The sequence below is a fragment of the Rhinatrema bivittatum genome, chromosome 2 (assembly GCF_901001135.1).
Source record: "Rhinatrema bivittatum chromosome 2, aRhiBiv1.1, whole genome shotgun sequence".
In the NCBI taxonomy this organism is placed as follows: Eukaryota; Metazoa; Chordata; class Amphibia; order Gymnophiona; family Rhinatrematidae; genus Rhinatrema; species Rhinatrema bivittatum.
The window spans coordinates 310,323,210-310,336,253 of NC_042616.1; the positions used below are offsets into that span (position 1 = coordinate 310,323,210).

General features: G+C 45.0%; 1 protein-coding gene across 1 annotated transcript in view; it reads right to left on the reverse strand.

Moving 5' to 3' along the window:
• Positions 1 to 13,044, reverse strand: part of PKD1L1 (polycystin 1 like 1, transient receptor potential channel interacting) — a 446,216-nt gene that overhangs the window by 180,898 nt on the left and 252,274 nt on the right. Inside the window, exons 33-36 of the mRNA XM_029587088.1 lie at positions 9,553 to 9,676; positions 5,595 to 5,790; positions 4,524 to 4,580; positions 2,263 to 2,481 (exon numbers count right to left, since the gene is read on the reverse strand). Of these exons, the coding sequence (XP_029442948.1) occupies positions 2,263 to 2,481; positions 4,524 to 4,580; positions 5,595 to 5,790; positions 9,553 to 9,676 (596 nt within the window). The remainder of the gene's footprint in view (positions 1 to 2,262; positions 2,482 to 4,523; positions 4,581 to 5,594; positions 5,791 to 9,552; positions 9,677 to 13,044) is intronic.

Below are 13,044 nucleotides of genomic sequence, written 5' to 3' on the forward strand. Positions count from 1 at the left end.
TGCCGGCACCACTGCCCTTTTCTGGGAAGCTTCTCCTGTGCCGGGGGTTCCTGAACCAATGCAATATGCATTTCTGTCTACAACCTGCTTACTTTCCAGATGTGATCACTAAGACTACTTACATTCTGGCCCTTCTGAATGATAAGGTCTTAGCCTGGGCGTCACCTCACTGGGAGCGAGGAGACCCGATCCTCCGGGACCTTTCAGGGTTCCTGGCCCTGTTTTGGTCCATCTTTGAAGACCCTGGTCGATGAACAGTGTCTGGTTTATCCCTCGTCCTTTAACGGACTACGTCTTTGAATACCGTACCCTTGCATCGGAGTTACATTCGGATACCGACTGCTTATGTTCTATATTCCTCAAAAGACTGAGTCCTCGGATTAAGGATGAGCTGGCGGCCCGCAAATTGCCTCCTCCTTGGACACTCTGATTGACTTTACTGGGCACATCGACCATTGACTACAAGAACGCTCTCTGGAGTCCAGAACATCCTGGAAGGCTGCACCAGGACCATCCTGAGTCAGACGTTCGTCCTCTCCTAGACCGATCCCACTGCAGAATCCAATGGAGGAGGAACCCATGCAGATGAGTAGGAGTAGGCTCTCACCTAAAGAACGTCAACGTCGATAGCAGTCTGGTCTTTGTCTGTACTGCCGCTAGCCAGGCTTTGGACCTGAAGAAAACAGCTGGGAACCCATGGCCAATATCCTGGACAAGGATCTCATTCGACAGTTCCATGCCAAGCATCATCGCAAACCAAAACCTCTGGGGAGGAGCCTTAAGAGGGGGGATACTGTTATGCCCGTTGGTCACAGATGGCTGCGACCACATGTACTTACTTCCTGCACTGCTCTCCTGCCCTCCCAGGGGCTGCTTGCAGCTCGGGCCAGCTTTCACTGCCACGTTCCTCGGGACTCCTCATGGTGGTCTGAACTCCGCCGCCGCCTCCCTCCTCAACTTCGGACCTTCCTAGGTGCGCGCGTGCCACCGGGCCCTCCTTTGAAGCCTCATCGGCGTGAAACTTGGGGGTGTCTCCGGTTGATGATATCATCAGACTGGTGTATTTAAACTCCACCTTCGCCCTCAGCTAGCCGACTTGTCAACAAGTTCCGTACGTCTTCGTCTACTGCCTATGTGTTCCTGAGACTCGCTTCGTGCTTGGACTTGGACCCTGTCTGGTACCCGCTCCCCAGGGGCAAGTGTACGTGTTGGGGACTCGCTCTCCTCACCTATCCTGCTCCTTGGGCTGACTCTGCGGCTCTTGGGTTCTAACCTGCAAGGCCTCCCCGTTCCTCGGGACTACCTCTGGGACATCTCAGCTATCCATGAGTTCTACAGAGGGGCTTCCTGCTCCTCAGGGTTGCGCCCACAACCTGAACAAGACTGTCTGCGCCTCCCGCTCCTCGGGACCATGCTTATGTTGTACAGTGAAAGTGAGTTTCTTATCTGACCAGACAAGTTGGCTTTGTACATGGTGGATTCAATCCAATAACAAGTGCCCTCTTTTACTGGATGTTTGTCAGACCAAGCCAGACCCCATAAGGTAGCTATCCCATTGGTTGATGCTAGACCTTCAGGAGTATGAATGCCCAAAGAACCAGCTGCGGCTGGTGGAGTAGTATTTTGCCTGTACGGCTCAATTTGCCCATGCTCTGTCCTCATTCAAAGGACATTGGTACAATTAAGAGTTTTCCAACACTTCAGTTTGCAAAATTATCCTCTGATAAGAAAAAAAAGAGATCCAATTGCTCTATAAAATTTGACTAACTAAGAATTTGCTACATGACTAATGAATTCGACCCATTGGAATCTGTCTTATGCCTATCGATTTGGTACCTTTGACTCGGCTATTTATGTCTATATCTATTGTATATAGTTTTGATTTATACATATATAGTGATTTTGCTGTATCTATCTATTAACCTCACGGACTCTGCCCGGCATAGTCAGCTTTATACCCTTTTCCCTGTTTTAGCCTTTTTTACTCAGTTACTTGTAAGGGCCCTGCCCATAAATTACTCTGTTTTGCAAAGTTATATGTAAGGGTTTCCGCCCAAGTGTTACTGTTTCACTGTAAACCGATGCGATGTGTGAACGGTCATCGGTATAAAAGAGACTTTAAATAAATAAATAAATAAATAAATAAATATAAGCCAATTTTGATTCTTCCAACTGGTCTGTAAGCAAAGATGTAGACCACAGTCTCTAGCACAAGTAATAGCAGTGATAAAGTGACTACATACTAGATAAAAGAGGACTTACCAGCAGTACATCAGTGGTGCTTCTTATGCCCTCTAGCATTAAGTAGATTCCATGCTCAGAGTAAATGTCAGAAACTTCTAAGGCACTGGAGATCAACAGCACAAGATCTGTGAGCATCTTTCTATCCAGGAGAAACTTCCCATGCAGTCCAGTTTCAGTAAGGAGTTTAACCATTTCCCTGACACGATTTGTGACTAGTTTTCCACTGCTCAATGTCACCTTTATCCAAAGGGGGGGAACAAAAGGCAGATTTATAAACAAGACCTACATATGTCATTCGCACTTATCAAATCAGCAGTACTACAGAAGACTGATCAAAATATCAGCTTTTCTGCTTCTTACAGCCATCCCATTTCTCTCCAAGTTCTCTTTTCTGCAAAATTCAAAGAGGTGAAAACAACAACAAAGAAGAGCAAACCACCGAGTCAACCGTAGTATCTTTTCCACAGCAGAAAAAAAAAATGTGTCAGATAGCTCCAGATATTTAGCAGTATATGTGATTCAGTAACGTTTTCAGGTCGGGGGCCCAAGACTTTTCCTTGATTGTCATTCTTTCCTCTGTGATAGAGATCCACGATAAAACGCACAGAAACATTTTGGCATCAGCTGATTAAGGATGTGATTGAAAACAGGAACACGTATAGGGGGGATCTAGACCTCATTTCCTCATCAAACAGTGACCAATTTACGCTGAGGTGGAATTGTTAGTGTAGAATAACTGGTTCAGGGGAATCAGAGATTTAGAAGAACATGCAACAGAAATTTACAAGAACTTTGGATGCTGAGTGTTAGCTTTGGCAAAAGTGTGCAATCATGTCCTATCTATGGGAAACAGCTCATTGCATGAATACAGAGTAGGGGTGTGCATTCGTTTGCAACGTATTGGCAATCCGCAACGTATATGCCATATTCGTTGTATTCGTGGGGGGTCACGAAACATATGGCGAACCCCCACGAATACAAAGTATCACTAACGAATAAACCCCCACCCTCCTGACACCCCCCCCCCAAGACTTGCCAAAAGTCCCTGGTTGTCCCCTGTGACATAGTAAGGGCAAAGGCTATTGGCGCCATTTTGAATACTGGCAGCCAACAGCCCAAGTGCAGGAGATTGCTCCAGGATCCCCGCTGGACCATCAGGGACTTTTGGTAAGTCTTGGGGGGGGGGGGGTCAGAAGGGTGGGGTTTGTAGTTAATTAAATTTAAAGGATTGGGATGGGAGTTTTTTGGGGAAACGAATACATATGTAACTAATGAACGGACCAGGGTCCCCCGAGAACAGATGAAACGGAATACAAATACCGAATGGGACGAATTCGATCCCTGCTGCACATCTCTAATACAGAGTTGTCCAGGAAAAGAGGATGAAATGGTACAATAGACTTGTGTTTGATGTAGGGCCTGTAATACTATGTAGACCCTGCTTTCCATGAACATAAAAGACTCTCTTTTCTCAGTCTGATACGTTGGAAAATTATGTTTCCAGTTTGATGTGATAAAAAGAGTGTTTCTGGGTGAGGTGGAAGATAGTGCAGCAAGAAAGGAAATAGGCTACTGGGTGTGGATGGTGAAGAAGTGAGAGAGAATTGAAAGCCATGACATTGGAGGTAAAACAAAGACGAGCAGTTCTATTCTTAACATGAACTTGGCGGATTTGATCCCTGTGTGAACAGTGAGTAAAAGAATACTGAAGCAATCAACCACATTACACACTTTCCTTGGCCAGTCGTACCCTAGTTATTTGATAAATGCCTAGGGGAAAAATAATCACATCTTGCAAATCCCCCACGGGGTTTGCTGCAATAATGAAAGCAAAATCATACATTTACATTTTGTGGGAAATTACCCGCAAATAATTGTGTCTGCTTTCTCTGCTGGTGATTTTTTGGTCAGAAACAACGTGTGTAGTTTTGATCATACAAACCCATGCAGTTTGTTCCATTCTACACCCCTTCCCTGCCTCTAAACTCCCGAGTTGTAGAATAATGCCAGGTAATTTTGTCTACATTGAAAGTGGGCAATAATCAAAGGCCCCATTTTTCCAGGTAAAATACTGTTTCACCTGCAGCTATGCTTTGATTTTTATTACCTTCTTTCTATGTCTAACTTCAAACAGATGTGCATTAGGGGTGTGCAGCAAAAACATACCTTTCATTTCTTTATTCATTTTGTTCTGGGGGCTTTACATTTGGCATTGATTTTTTTTCTGCATGAAAAGAGAATGATTATGCAAAAGTATGCTGTCAGATAAATCATTTTACCTGTCTGGTAATATTCAGCAGATCACTCAGCATTGCAATAATATCAATCATTTCTTCCTAGAATACAAAAAAGAATCCAAATGTTAGGAATATAAAATTATTTAGCTATTCTTTAACTTTGGGCAGATTTTTTGGGGAAGCGATATAAAATTTGAATAAATAAGTTGTCACTCCCTCTATATACATTGAGGTAATGTACAGCAAAAAAACACAGAAATCCATCCGACTTTGCTTATGCAGAAGTTTCAGCAAAGTGCAAAAGTTATTCTCTGTTGTATATGAATTATTTATTTATTTATTAAAGGCTTTTATATACCGACTTTCTTGATACAAATCAAATCAACTCAGTTTACATCGAACAAGCAGTAACTATAACCGACCAATTATGTGTCTTTACTGACTAATTTGAATGTTGAAATGGGATAATCCAGAAAGTCTACAATTCATAAAAATGTGCAAGCCTTCCTTCTATATATTCAACACTTGGAAAACAATACACACTTAGGGGGCAAGTTAGAAACTGTCCACACTGAGACAAGAGACGCATTTTACCAGTGAACTTTGCATCAATTCTCAAAGCCAAAGTAGGGGAAGACTTTTTGCTTTGAACTGACCATGGGCACAAAGTGTCTGCAGATATTTGCATTTGTTTTTTTCCTAAGGGTACCTTTTTTCATGCTAACGTGCCATGCATAGATTACAAAATGCAATCTATACCTCTTATTGACCTCTCCCAACCTAAACAAGTCACTGGGAACACCTTGGGCAGTTGTCTACAAGGTGTCTACACCTTGTAGACAACTGCCCAAAGGAGGTGCACATAGGCATGAGGCACTGGGTACTTGAATTCCTGTATGTACAGTCAGAAACTTTGTGTCTCCACCACTTTTAAACATGGAGAAACAGAAACAACTGACCATCTAGTCGAGGTGTGTCCCCTTCACCGTCTTGAAGGAGGATGGGCTTTGCTCTACCAGTTCACTCCTCACACGCCGGAGTGGTTGTGTTCTGCCAGATTCAATGGCTTACCACTCCCTAAAAAAATCTCTGACCATAAGCAAAAAAGAATACCTGATCCTGGACAGACAAACTGCAAACTGAAGAAATCAGTGCATTTCTGGTTTGCGACTGTAACTCAAATGCACTTCCACTGTATTCGCTATACAAGCGATTCAGAACTTTGGTGAGCAAGGTGATGTAATTTCTAATCTCAATATGGCTTCCCATTAATAAAAGGGTTGAAAGATTTCTCAAGCTTGTGAACTGCCTGTGAATAAAATGGAGAGATTTACCAGTCACTTTATAGTTAAAAGTTCTGTTAATGATCCAGCGGATTATAATTTAAAAACACCCAGCATTATGAGAGGATATATAAAACAAAGGGCTTACTCATCGGATTGACAACTTTAAGACAAGCACATAGGCACTATACACACAGGCAGGGGCATGAGACTGAGCATACGTTGGAATTTTAAATCATGCGTGCATTCACAAGCTTAAAGGTGAATTTTAAAAGCCCGGTGCGTGCTGAGCAGATTTTAAAAGGCGCCCGCGTATGCGTATATCTTCTGCTGCATGCACACATTTTTTTTTACAAAAAAGGTGCGAGGCATGGGTGTTCCTGGATTTCACATGCATGCGCTGGGGTCCCCTGCTGTGTAACTTTACTTCTGCTATGGATGGCATGTAAGTCATAAAACAAAAAAAATTACACAGATCAGCGGCGTTTTAACAGTCAGGGCTCACGGGGGGGGGGGGGGGGCTATTAAAGTAGGGGAGTTTGGAAGTCCTATCCCTTGCCTGGGCAAACTGGAAATAAACTGGAAAATGGGCAATTGTGTTGGTATGTGTGTCTATTAGAATCCCCCCACTTACACGGTAAAAGCAGCATTTGCACACATAGGTGCATGCTCACTTTAAACTGTGCGCAGATGTGCACGTGTTCAGCCTATTTTATAATATGCACGCATATTTGCGCCTATGTTATAAAATAGACACGTCCCTGGCTGCGAGCCGGCAAACGCGCACAAATGTGCACCCACGCACCTGTTTAAAAGTTACCGTCATAAGATTTAAAATACACATGGGGTAGATTTTTAAACGTGCGTGAGCACGCCAATGTGCGTGCAGTACCTGGCGTGCACACATGGACATGCGATTTTATAACATGCGTGCGCAGGCGCGTGCATGTTATAAAATTGGGGGTCGGCGCACATAAGGGGGTGCACAGTTGTGCACCTTGCGCACGCCGAGCCGCGCTGCCTTCCCCCATTCCATACCCTCCCACCCCACCCCACCTTCCCTTCCCCTACCTCCCCCGCCCTTTCCCGCCTACCTTCTTCTTTTTGGTTTCGTTGCAAAACTTACTTCAGCCCTGGGGCTGAAGTAAGTTGTGCGTGCCGGCTGATTGCCAGCACGCGATCCCCGGCACAGCGGCAAATGGCCGCAGTGTCGGAGTTCTCTGGCCCCGCCCCGCCCCAGGATCACCCCTCCCTGCCCCTTTTTGCAAGCCCCAGGACTTACACGTGTCCCGGGTCTTTACGCTCGTTGCCAGGCCATTTGAAAATAGACCTGGCGCGCGTATGACCGATTACGCACGTAACCTTTTGAAACTCCAGCCCATAGTGCGCATATGTGTGCTCCTAATTTTAAAGCCATTATTTGAGCAAACAAACTTGCATATTTTCCTTAAGAAATTGTCAGCTTTAACGTGCATAGGTAAGCGTATTTTAAAACATGCTTGCGTGAAGGACATAGCCAGTTTTCCCAGGTGGTCCTCCAGTTTGCCTAGTCTATCTCAGGATGAACCAGACCCCTCTGGTTCTTCATCCTGCACTTCCCTCAGTTGACCCAATCCTCTTACCTTGGCATGGTAGGCCTAAACAGCAATTTCTGCAGACTTACATCTCATTAGGAGAGGCAGTAAATATATGTGGCTAACAGGCTGCTGCGCTCTGTGGCGGCCGGTTTGAAAATATGAAGTTACGTGCATAACTGTTGGTCCCGCCCCAAAATGCCCATGACCCATCCCAACTCTGCCCCTTTTTGGATTACTCGCAAATGCGCATATATGCGCATAATTTCTCTATTTTAAAATACGCGTTGCTTGCACATGGCCCAGATACGCGAATATATGAGCTTTTTAGTACAAGCAAAGTTTTACAAAATTCACCCCTATGGGAGATAAATGAGGCAGTAATAGTTCTATCTGCCCTTTCCCTGACAGTCACTTGGAGTTCAAGTGACTAAGCCCTTATAGTTAGGTTTAATTCATACCAGTCCTGGAGGAATTGGATTAATAAGATCTCAGATCTCGGACTGGACCACGAAAAGAGCTGTTAGACAAGCACAGTAGCTCTAGCATGAAGAAAAATGCAAAATCGAATGCGACTTTTTTCTTATTGTTGTTGCTATGTTAGTGCAGAGGAGGAGATGGAGTCTGATGAATAAAATTGGGCTGGTTTTTGGGAATCTAGTCAAATCTTCATCTATTCTAGTCCCAGCTTTTCTCCTATCTACATCAATCCTTCAACTGATTCAGTTCAATTGCCACTTCATTTTTCATTGATCCCTGTGTCATGGTAATACAGTAAAAACTCAGTTATCTAGCATTTTACCAGCCAGAATACTCTGTTAAAAGAGGCCCAGCCGTTCGAGTCAGGGGGGCCTCATAACTGGGCAGGTGTGCTGCAGCCAGTTCAAGGGGGAGGGGGGCTGGTGGCCAATGGGGCGCCCTGGCCGATTTAAATTCTAGCCAGGAGCCTAAGAGATAGGAAAGGGTCACAGGGCTCAGGAACATTAGGGGGTGGGATAGCGAGTGGTGGCACGTTAGCACATGGGGGACTAGAGAGCACCCCTCCCACCACCCCACAGTGCTAAAGAGCATGGGTTTGGGGGTGGGGATTTATCACAGCCTTAAACTAGCAGATGCAGGGCCCTCACGGTGCATAGGGGGATGTTTTGGTGTTGGGGGAGGGGGAGGAGCCGGGCACCAATGAATATGCATAGGGGGAAGCTTGAGGATGGCTATATGCAAAGCATGGCGCAGACCGAGATGATGGCCGGTCTGGGGGTGGCCTAATGGAGGCCTGGCATAAATAAATAAATAAATAAGCATGGCCTGCAAGGAAGGCCAGGAGAGGGTTGAGGCGACAGCACACTTCACGGAGCGGCAGTGGCCACAGTGGCGTTCACGGAGCAGAATGCTGGAGGGCTGCCACCTCAAGCAAGCAGAGGGGTGGGTAATAGCGCGTAGTCTCGCCGGTGAGGGCATAGGCCAACTTTATTTGAAGGTGAATGTTAAGCTTGCTCAAAGTATTGCTGGTTGTTGATGTTTTAAGTTAATGTTTGTTGGCTGTGGCCGTTTCTTCCACTCAATAAAAGAGCATTATTTACCTTGTATTGATTGCATCTTTGTGGTCAGGGGGCAGGGGCAGGGAGGGGGGTGGGATGCCCTGAAGCTAGGGCTTGCACAAGTTAATGGCATCTCACCCAGGAAGCATCTCTGCTGGAGGAGGATGACAGAAGGGAAGGAGCTGGGTTAAGAAGCAAAGTACCCTGCTCTGTTCTATCTAGTCTAGCCTCAGTCCCGCCCCTCCTATTTCCTGCAGAGAAATGACAAGAAAGGAGGAGCTGAATTAGGAAGCAGAATAGCGTTTTCTCTGTTCTGTTTACTGGAGCCTCACTCCCTTCTCCCCTGTTCCCTGAAAGCTGCTGCCTGGGAGGGAAGGGGCTGGAGCAAGAAGCAAAGGCTTCTCAGATAACCTGCATATTTGATTAACTGGTACTCCCCATTCCCCCTGGATACCAGATAATAGAGCTTTTATTGTAGTCAATGAGCCATTGTTCATGCTCACACATGCCATTCCCCTCTTTCTAGCAGCTATGATATATTCTGAAGATACCTGCCGGGAGCTCCTGTCCCACCTTCTTTGGCATCACCTTCACCTCCATTCTGCTAAACAAGTTGGTTTCTCCCTTTCAAAGAGTTTTTCTGCATTTTACTAGAAATAGACAAAAAAGTGCTTACAGTTCTTCTTCCAGCTTATAAATGGAAGACATGTTCCTCAGGAAGCTTGGCAGCACAGTGACATTTACAGGGCAGGGCTGCGTTTTAGATCCAAATCTATTAGTTATCTCTGTAAAGACAGTAACTGAAGAGAGAGAGGTTCTTAAAAAAAAATACAAAAAAAACCCCAACAGATTACCTGCACATATATAGTAGACAACCATATCCATCCAATTACTCTACCTACCACATATCACAGAGAAAGAACATCATGTGAGCCTGCCAAAAATAAAATCAGCATAAAACTGCCCCATAAATAGTTGGTAGAGATGAAATATTTATATGATTAAAACTGTAAGCTCTTGAGATGTTTTACAGACTAAAGGCGCTTGTTCTTTTAAGTAATGATACCGTATAGCAAGATTTAATTAACCTAGCTGACCTGAGGTCTGCCAAGCGGGTGATCTGGATTTCCTTTAGAGCCCGGGTTCCTGCTTCCCAGACTGGCAGGGACTAAGCTAGGAGTTCCCAGTGCCCAGAAGAGGAGTCCCAGTCACCAGATTATAGCAGTAACTACTACTGATCGTGCTCAGGGACTCACAGTCTATGGCCCTTGGCCGAGATTCTTGCTGCAATGGGAGTGGGAATAGGAGAAAATTAGGGGGACCTCCCCTCCCCCAGTAACTGTAAATGAAGACTCTCTGGGCCTATCAGTAGTGGTAGTTTGGCTCTGACTGAACTGGAAGCCCAAAGGACAAACTGCCATGCAGAATTACAGTAAAATGATTCATTTTCTGGCATATCCCAAAGCTTTTCATCCCAAGATACTAAACCTTTCTGCAGTTATTCACAGCCTTTCAGTGGTATGTTTCTCCTAAAATCTGACAGAATTGCCAGTGTTTATCTTTCTAATATTTAGAGTTTATTAAAATGATTTTAGTATGTAAATGGCTTCAAGCCACACAATAGCTTTTGCTCTGTTCATTTACTAGTCCATGAGCAAATCAATAGAAATAGAGGAGCAGGAGCCAAGAAGAAGTGCCACAGCTGAATCTCTAGAGACAGTGATTAAACAAATTTGAACAACATGCCAAAGTGGAAAGCATACTAAATGCTGATTTAAAATCTGATTTCCCGCATACACTAACTGTGTCTTGCGCCTGCTTTTGTGCAGCTCTGAGAGACAAGGATCAAGTTATTGGTGATGGTGGTGGTGTGTGTGTGGTAGCGGTGTGTGTGTGTGGGGGGGGGGTTGGCCAAAAAGGAATGTAGGAAATATGTGTTAATTATGTCTATAGTACTTCTTGACTTTCACAGACTGTACAGCCATGTACATTACCTCTGGATAATTATGTCAGTCCAAAAAAAGTTATTGGATTCTGAAAAGAATCCAGTCATGTCCACAACTTATAGTTCATCTCCCACCCTTTCTGATAAGAAATATTTCCTTACATTACTCCTCAGATTACCCCTTTAAGAGTCATATGAAGACCCCCGTGTTCTACAACTTCCTTTTCATGAAAAACTCTTGCTTTGTGCATTATTTATAACTTTAAGGTATTTTACTGTTTCCATCATGTCCCCCTCTCTCCTCTCCTCTTAAGTGTACATATTTACATACTTACGTATCACTTCATAGGGCTAAGGTGTAGATGCTTCATCATTTGGCAGCTCTCATCGGAACTGCTCTTATTCTAATTCTTTTTGGAGTTGCAGTTTTCAGAATTAAACACAATACTCTAAACGGGGTTTCAACAATGATCTGCACGGAGACATTACATCTCCTTTTCTCACTCTATGCACCCTAACATTCCTCAGCTCTTACTATAGCCTTCTCATACTGTTTAATAACCTTGAGATCATCAGATATGACCAGTCCTCATTCCCTTCTGTTTGGTGCATATGAGCACCATACCACTGTCATAAGCTGTTCTCTTGGATCTCTGGACCCCAAATGCATAATGTTACCCTTTTTGAAAATTAACTCTAAATTCTCAAACTCTTGACCACTGCTCAAGATCTTTTTATACCATTCTTCATTTTTCTAGCCTATCTGGAGAGTCTACCTTTTTGTAGATCTTAGTATCTTCTGCAAAAATTCAAATCTTTGCTACTAATATTACGTGTGCCGCCTACGGCAGCCTAGCAATACAGCCCTCTCACCTTTTCAGCCGGACTCTAGCTCCTGGCTCCTCTTCACTGGCGGCAGTGGGTCGCCAGCTCTGATCTCTGGTTCCCTCCAGTGCCTCCGGCACTGCCATGCTACCCAGTGTTGCCAGTCAAGATGTCTCTGTTCGTCGGGCCTCTCCGCATGACCCGTGGAGAGACGCTGCCATCACTGCCGCGCCCCTTCCTAGTCGCTCGCGCGCGCATCAGTAGTTCTTTTAAAGGGCCCGCGGCGGGAATCTGGCCACAGACCCGGTTGCTGACGTCAGACACTTCAGCGCATAAAAGCTCAGGCCTCGCTCCATAGCATTGCCTTTGCAACAGGTCTCCTCATATTCCAAGTACTCGTTGCTGATCCGAAATTCGTCTCTTTATTGTGTCCTGTTTCCTGTGGTTCCCAGTTCATGTTCTCCTTGTTCCTGTTTCGTCTATGTGTTGGACTGAATCTTTGGATTTGACCTCCGCTACGCCTGACTACTCTTCAGCTTCTCTCCAGCCCCGGATCTCTGCTACACCTGACCATGCCTGCTTTCTCCGTGCCCTGACCATTGCCTTGATTTGACCACATCTGCCTTCTCCATGCCCTGACCATTGCCTTAATTGACCACGCCTGCCTTCTCCATGCCCTGACCATTGCTTTAATTGACCATGCCTGCCTTCTCCGTGCCCTGACAATTGCTTTGAACGACTACGCTACAGACTATCCTGTGTCCAAAGTTCCACGTTGCTTGCCGCCAGCTCTGATCCTTACCTGTCAGTGACGCCTCCTCTTGCCTGTTGTCTGAACATGGACTTACAAGGTTTAGGCCTTCTTTTGCTTGAGCACCTCCAGTTACCTATTGTTCCTTTGAAGCCTGAGTTCCAGTACCGAATCCTGTCCAGGATAGGGAAGGCTCAGGGAAGTCGGGGCCGGTGCCATCTCAGCTCTTCCTGCATGGTGGACGGCCCAGGAAGCAACGGCAGCGGCCTGCTGCCACGGCGCGGCACTCCGGGGAGGCTCAAGCGACCGGACTGCGGGTAAGACGCGGTGCCCACAGCCCGTTAGCGGCATTAACAATAATTGCATCATTTGTGATCTATTGACAGTATAAAAAGGGTACTGAGCTTTTGCTGCCTTGGGACCCATAACTGCAAAATCAATTACTGTTTTTTTCTTTTATGTTAGATCCACACACTGCTCTAACACAGAGTCTGCAAATCATTTTATATTAAAATGATACCAAGCCTCATTAATGCAGATTAGCAGGCTTAGCTGAACAGAAAAGGAAGGCTTAACATAAACAATGTAGTCAAGGATATTGTAGTTTTTTTAAATAATTAATTTGAAAATAAAAAAGAGAAGATTAT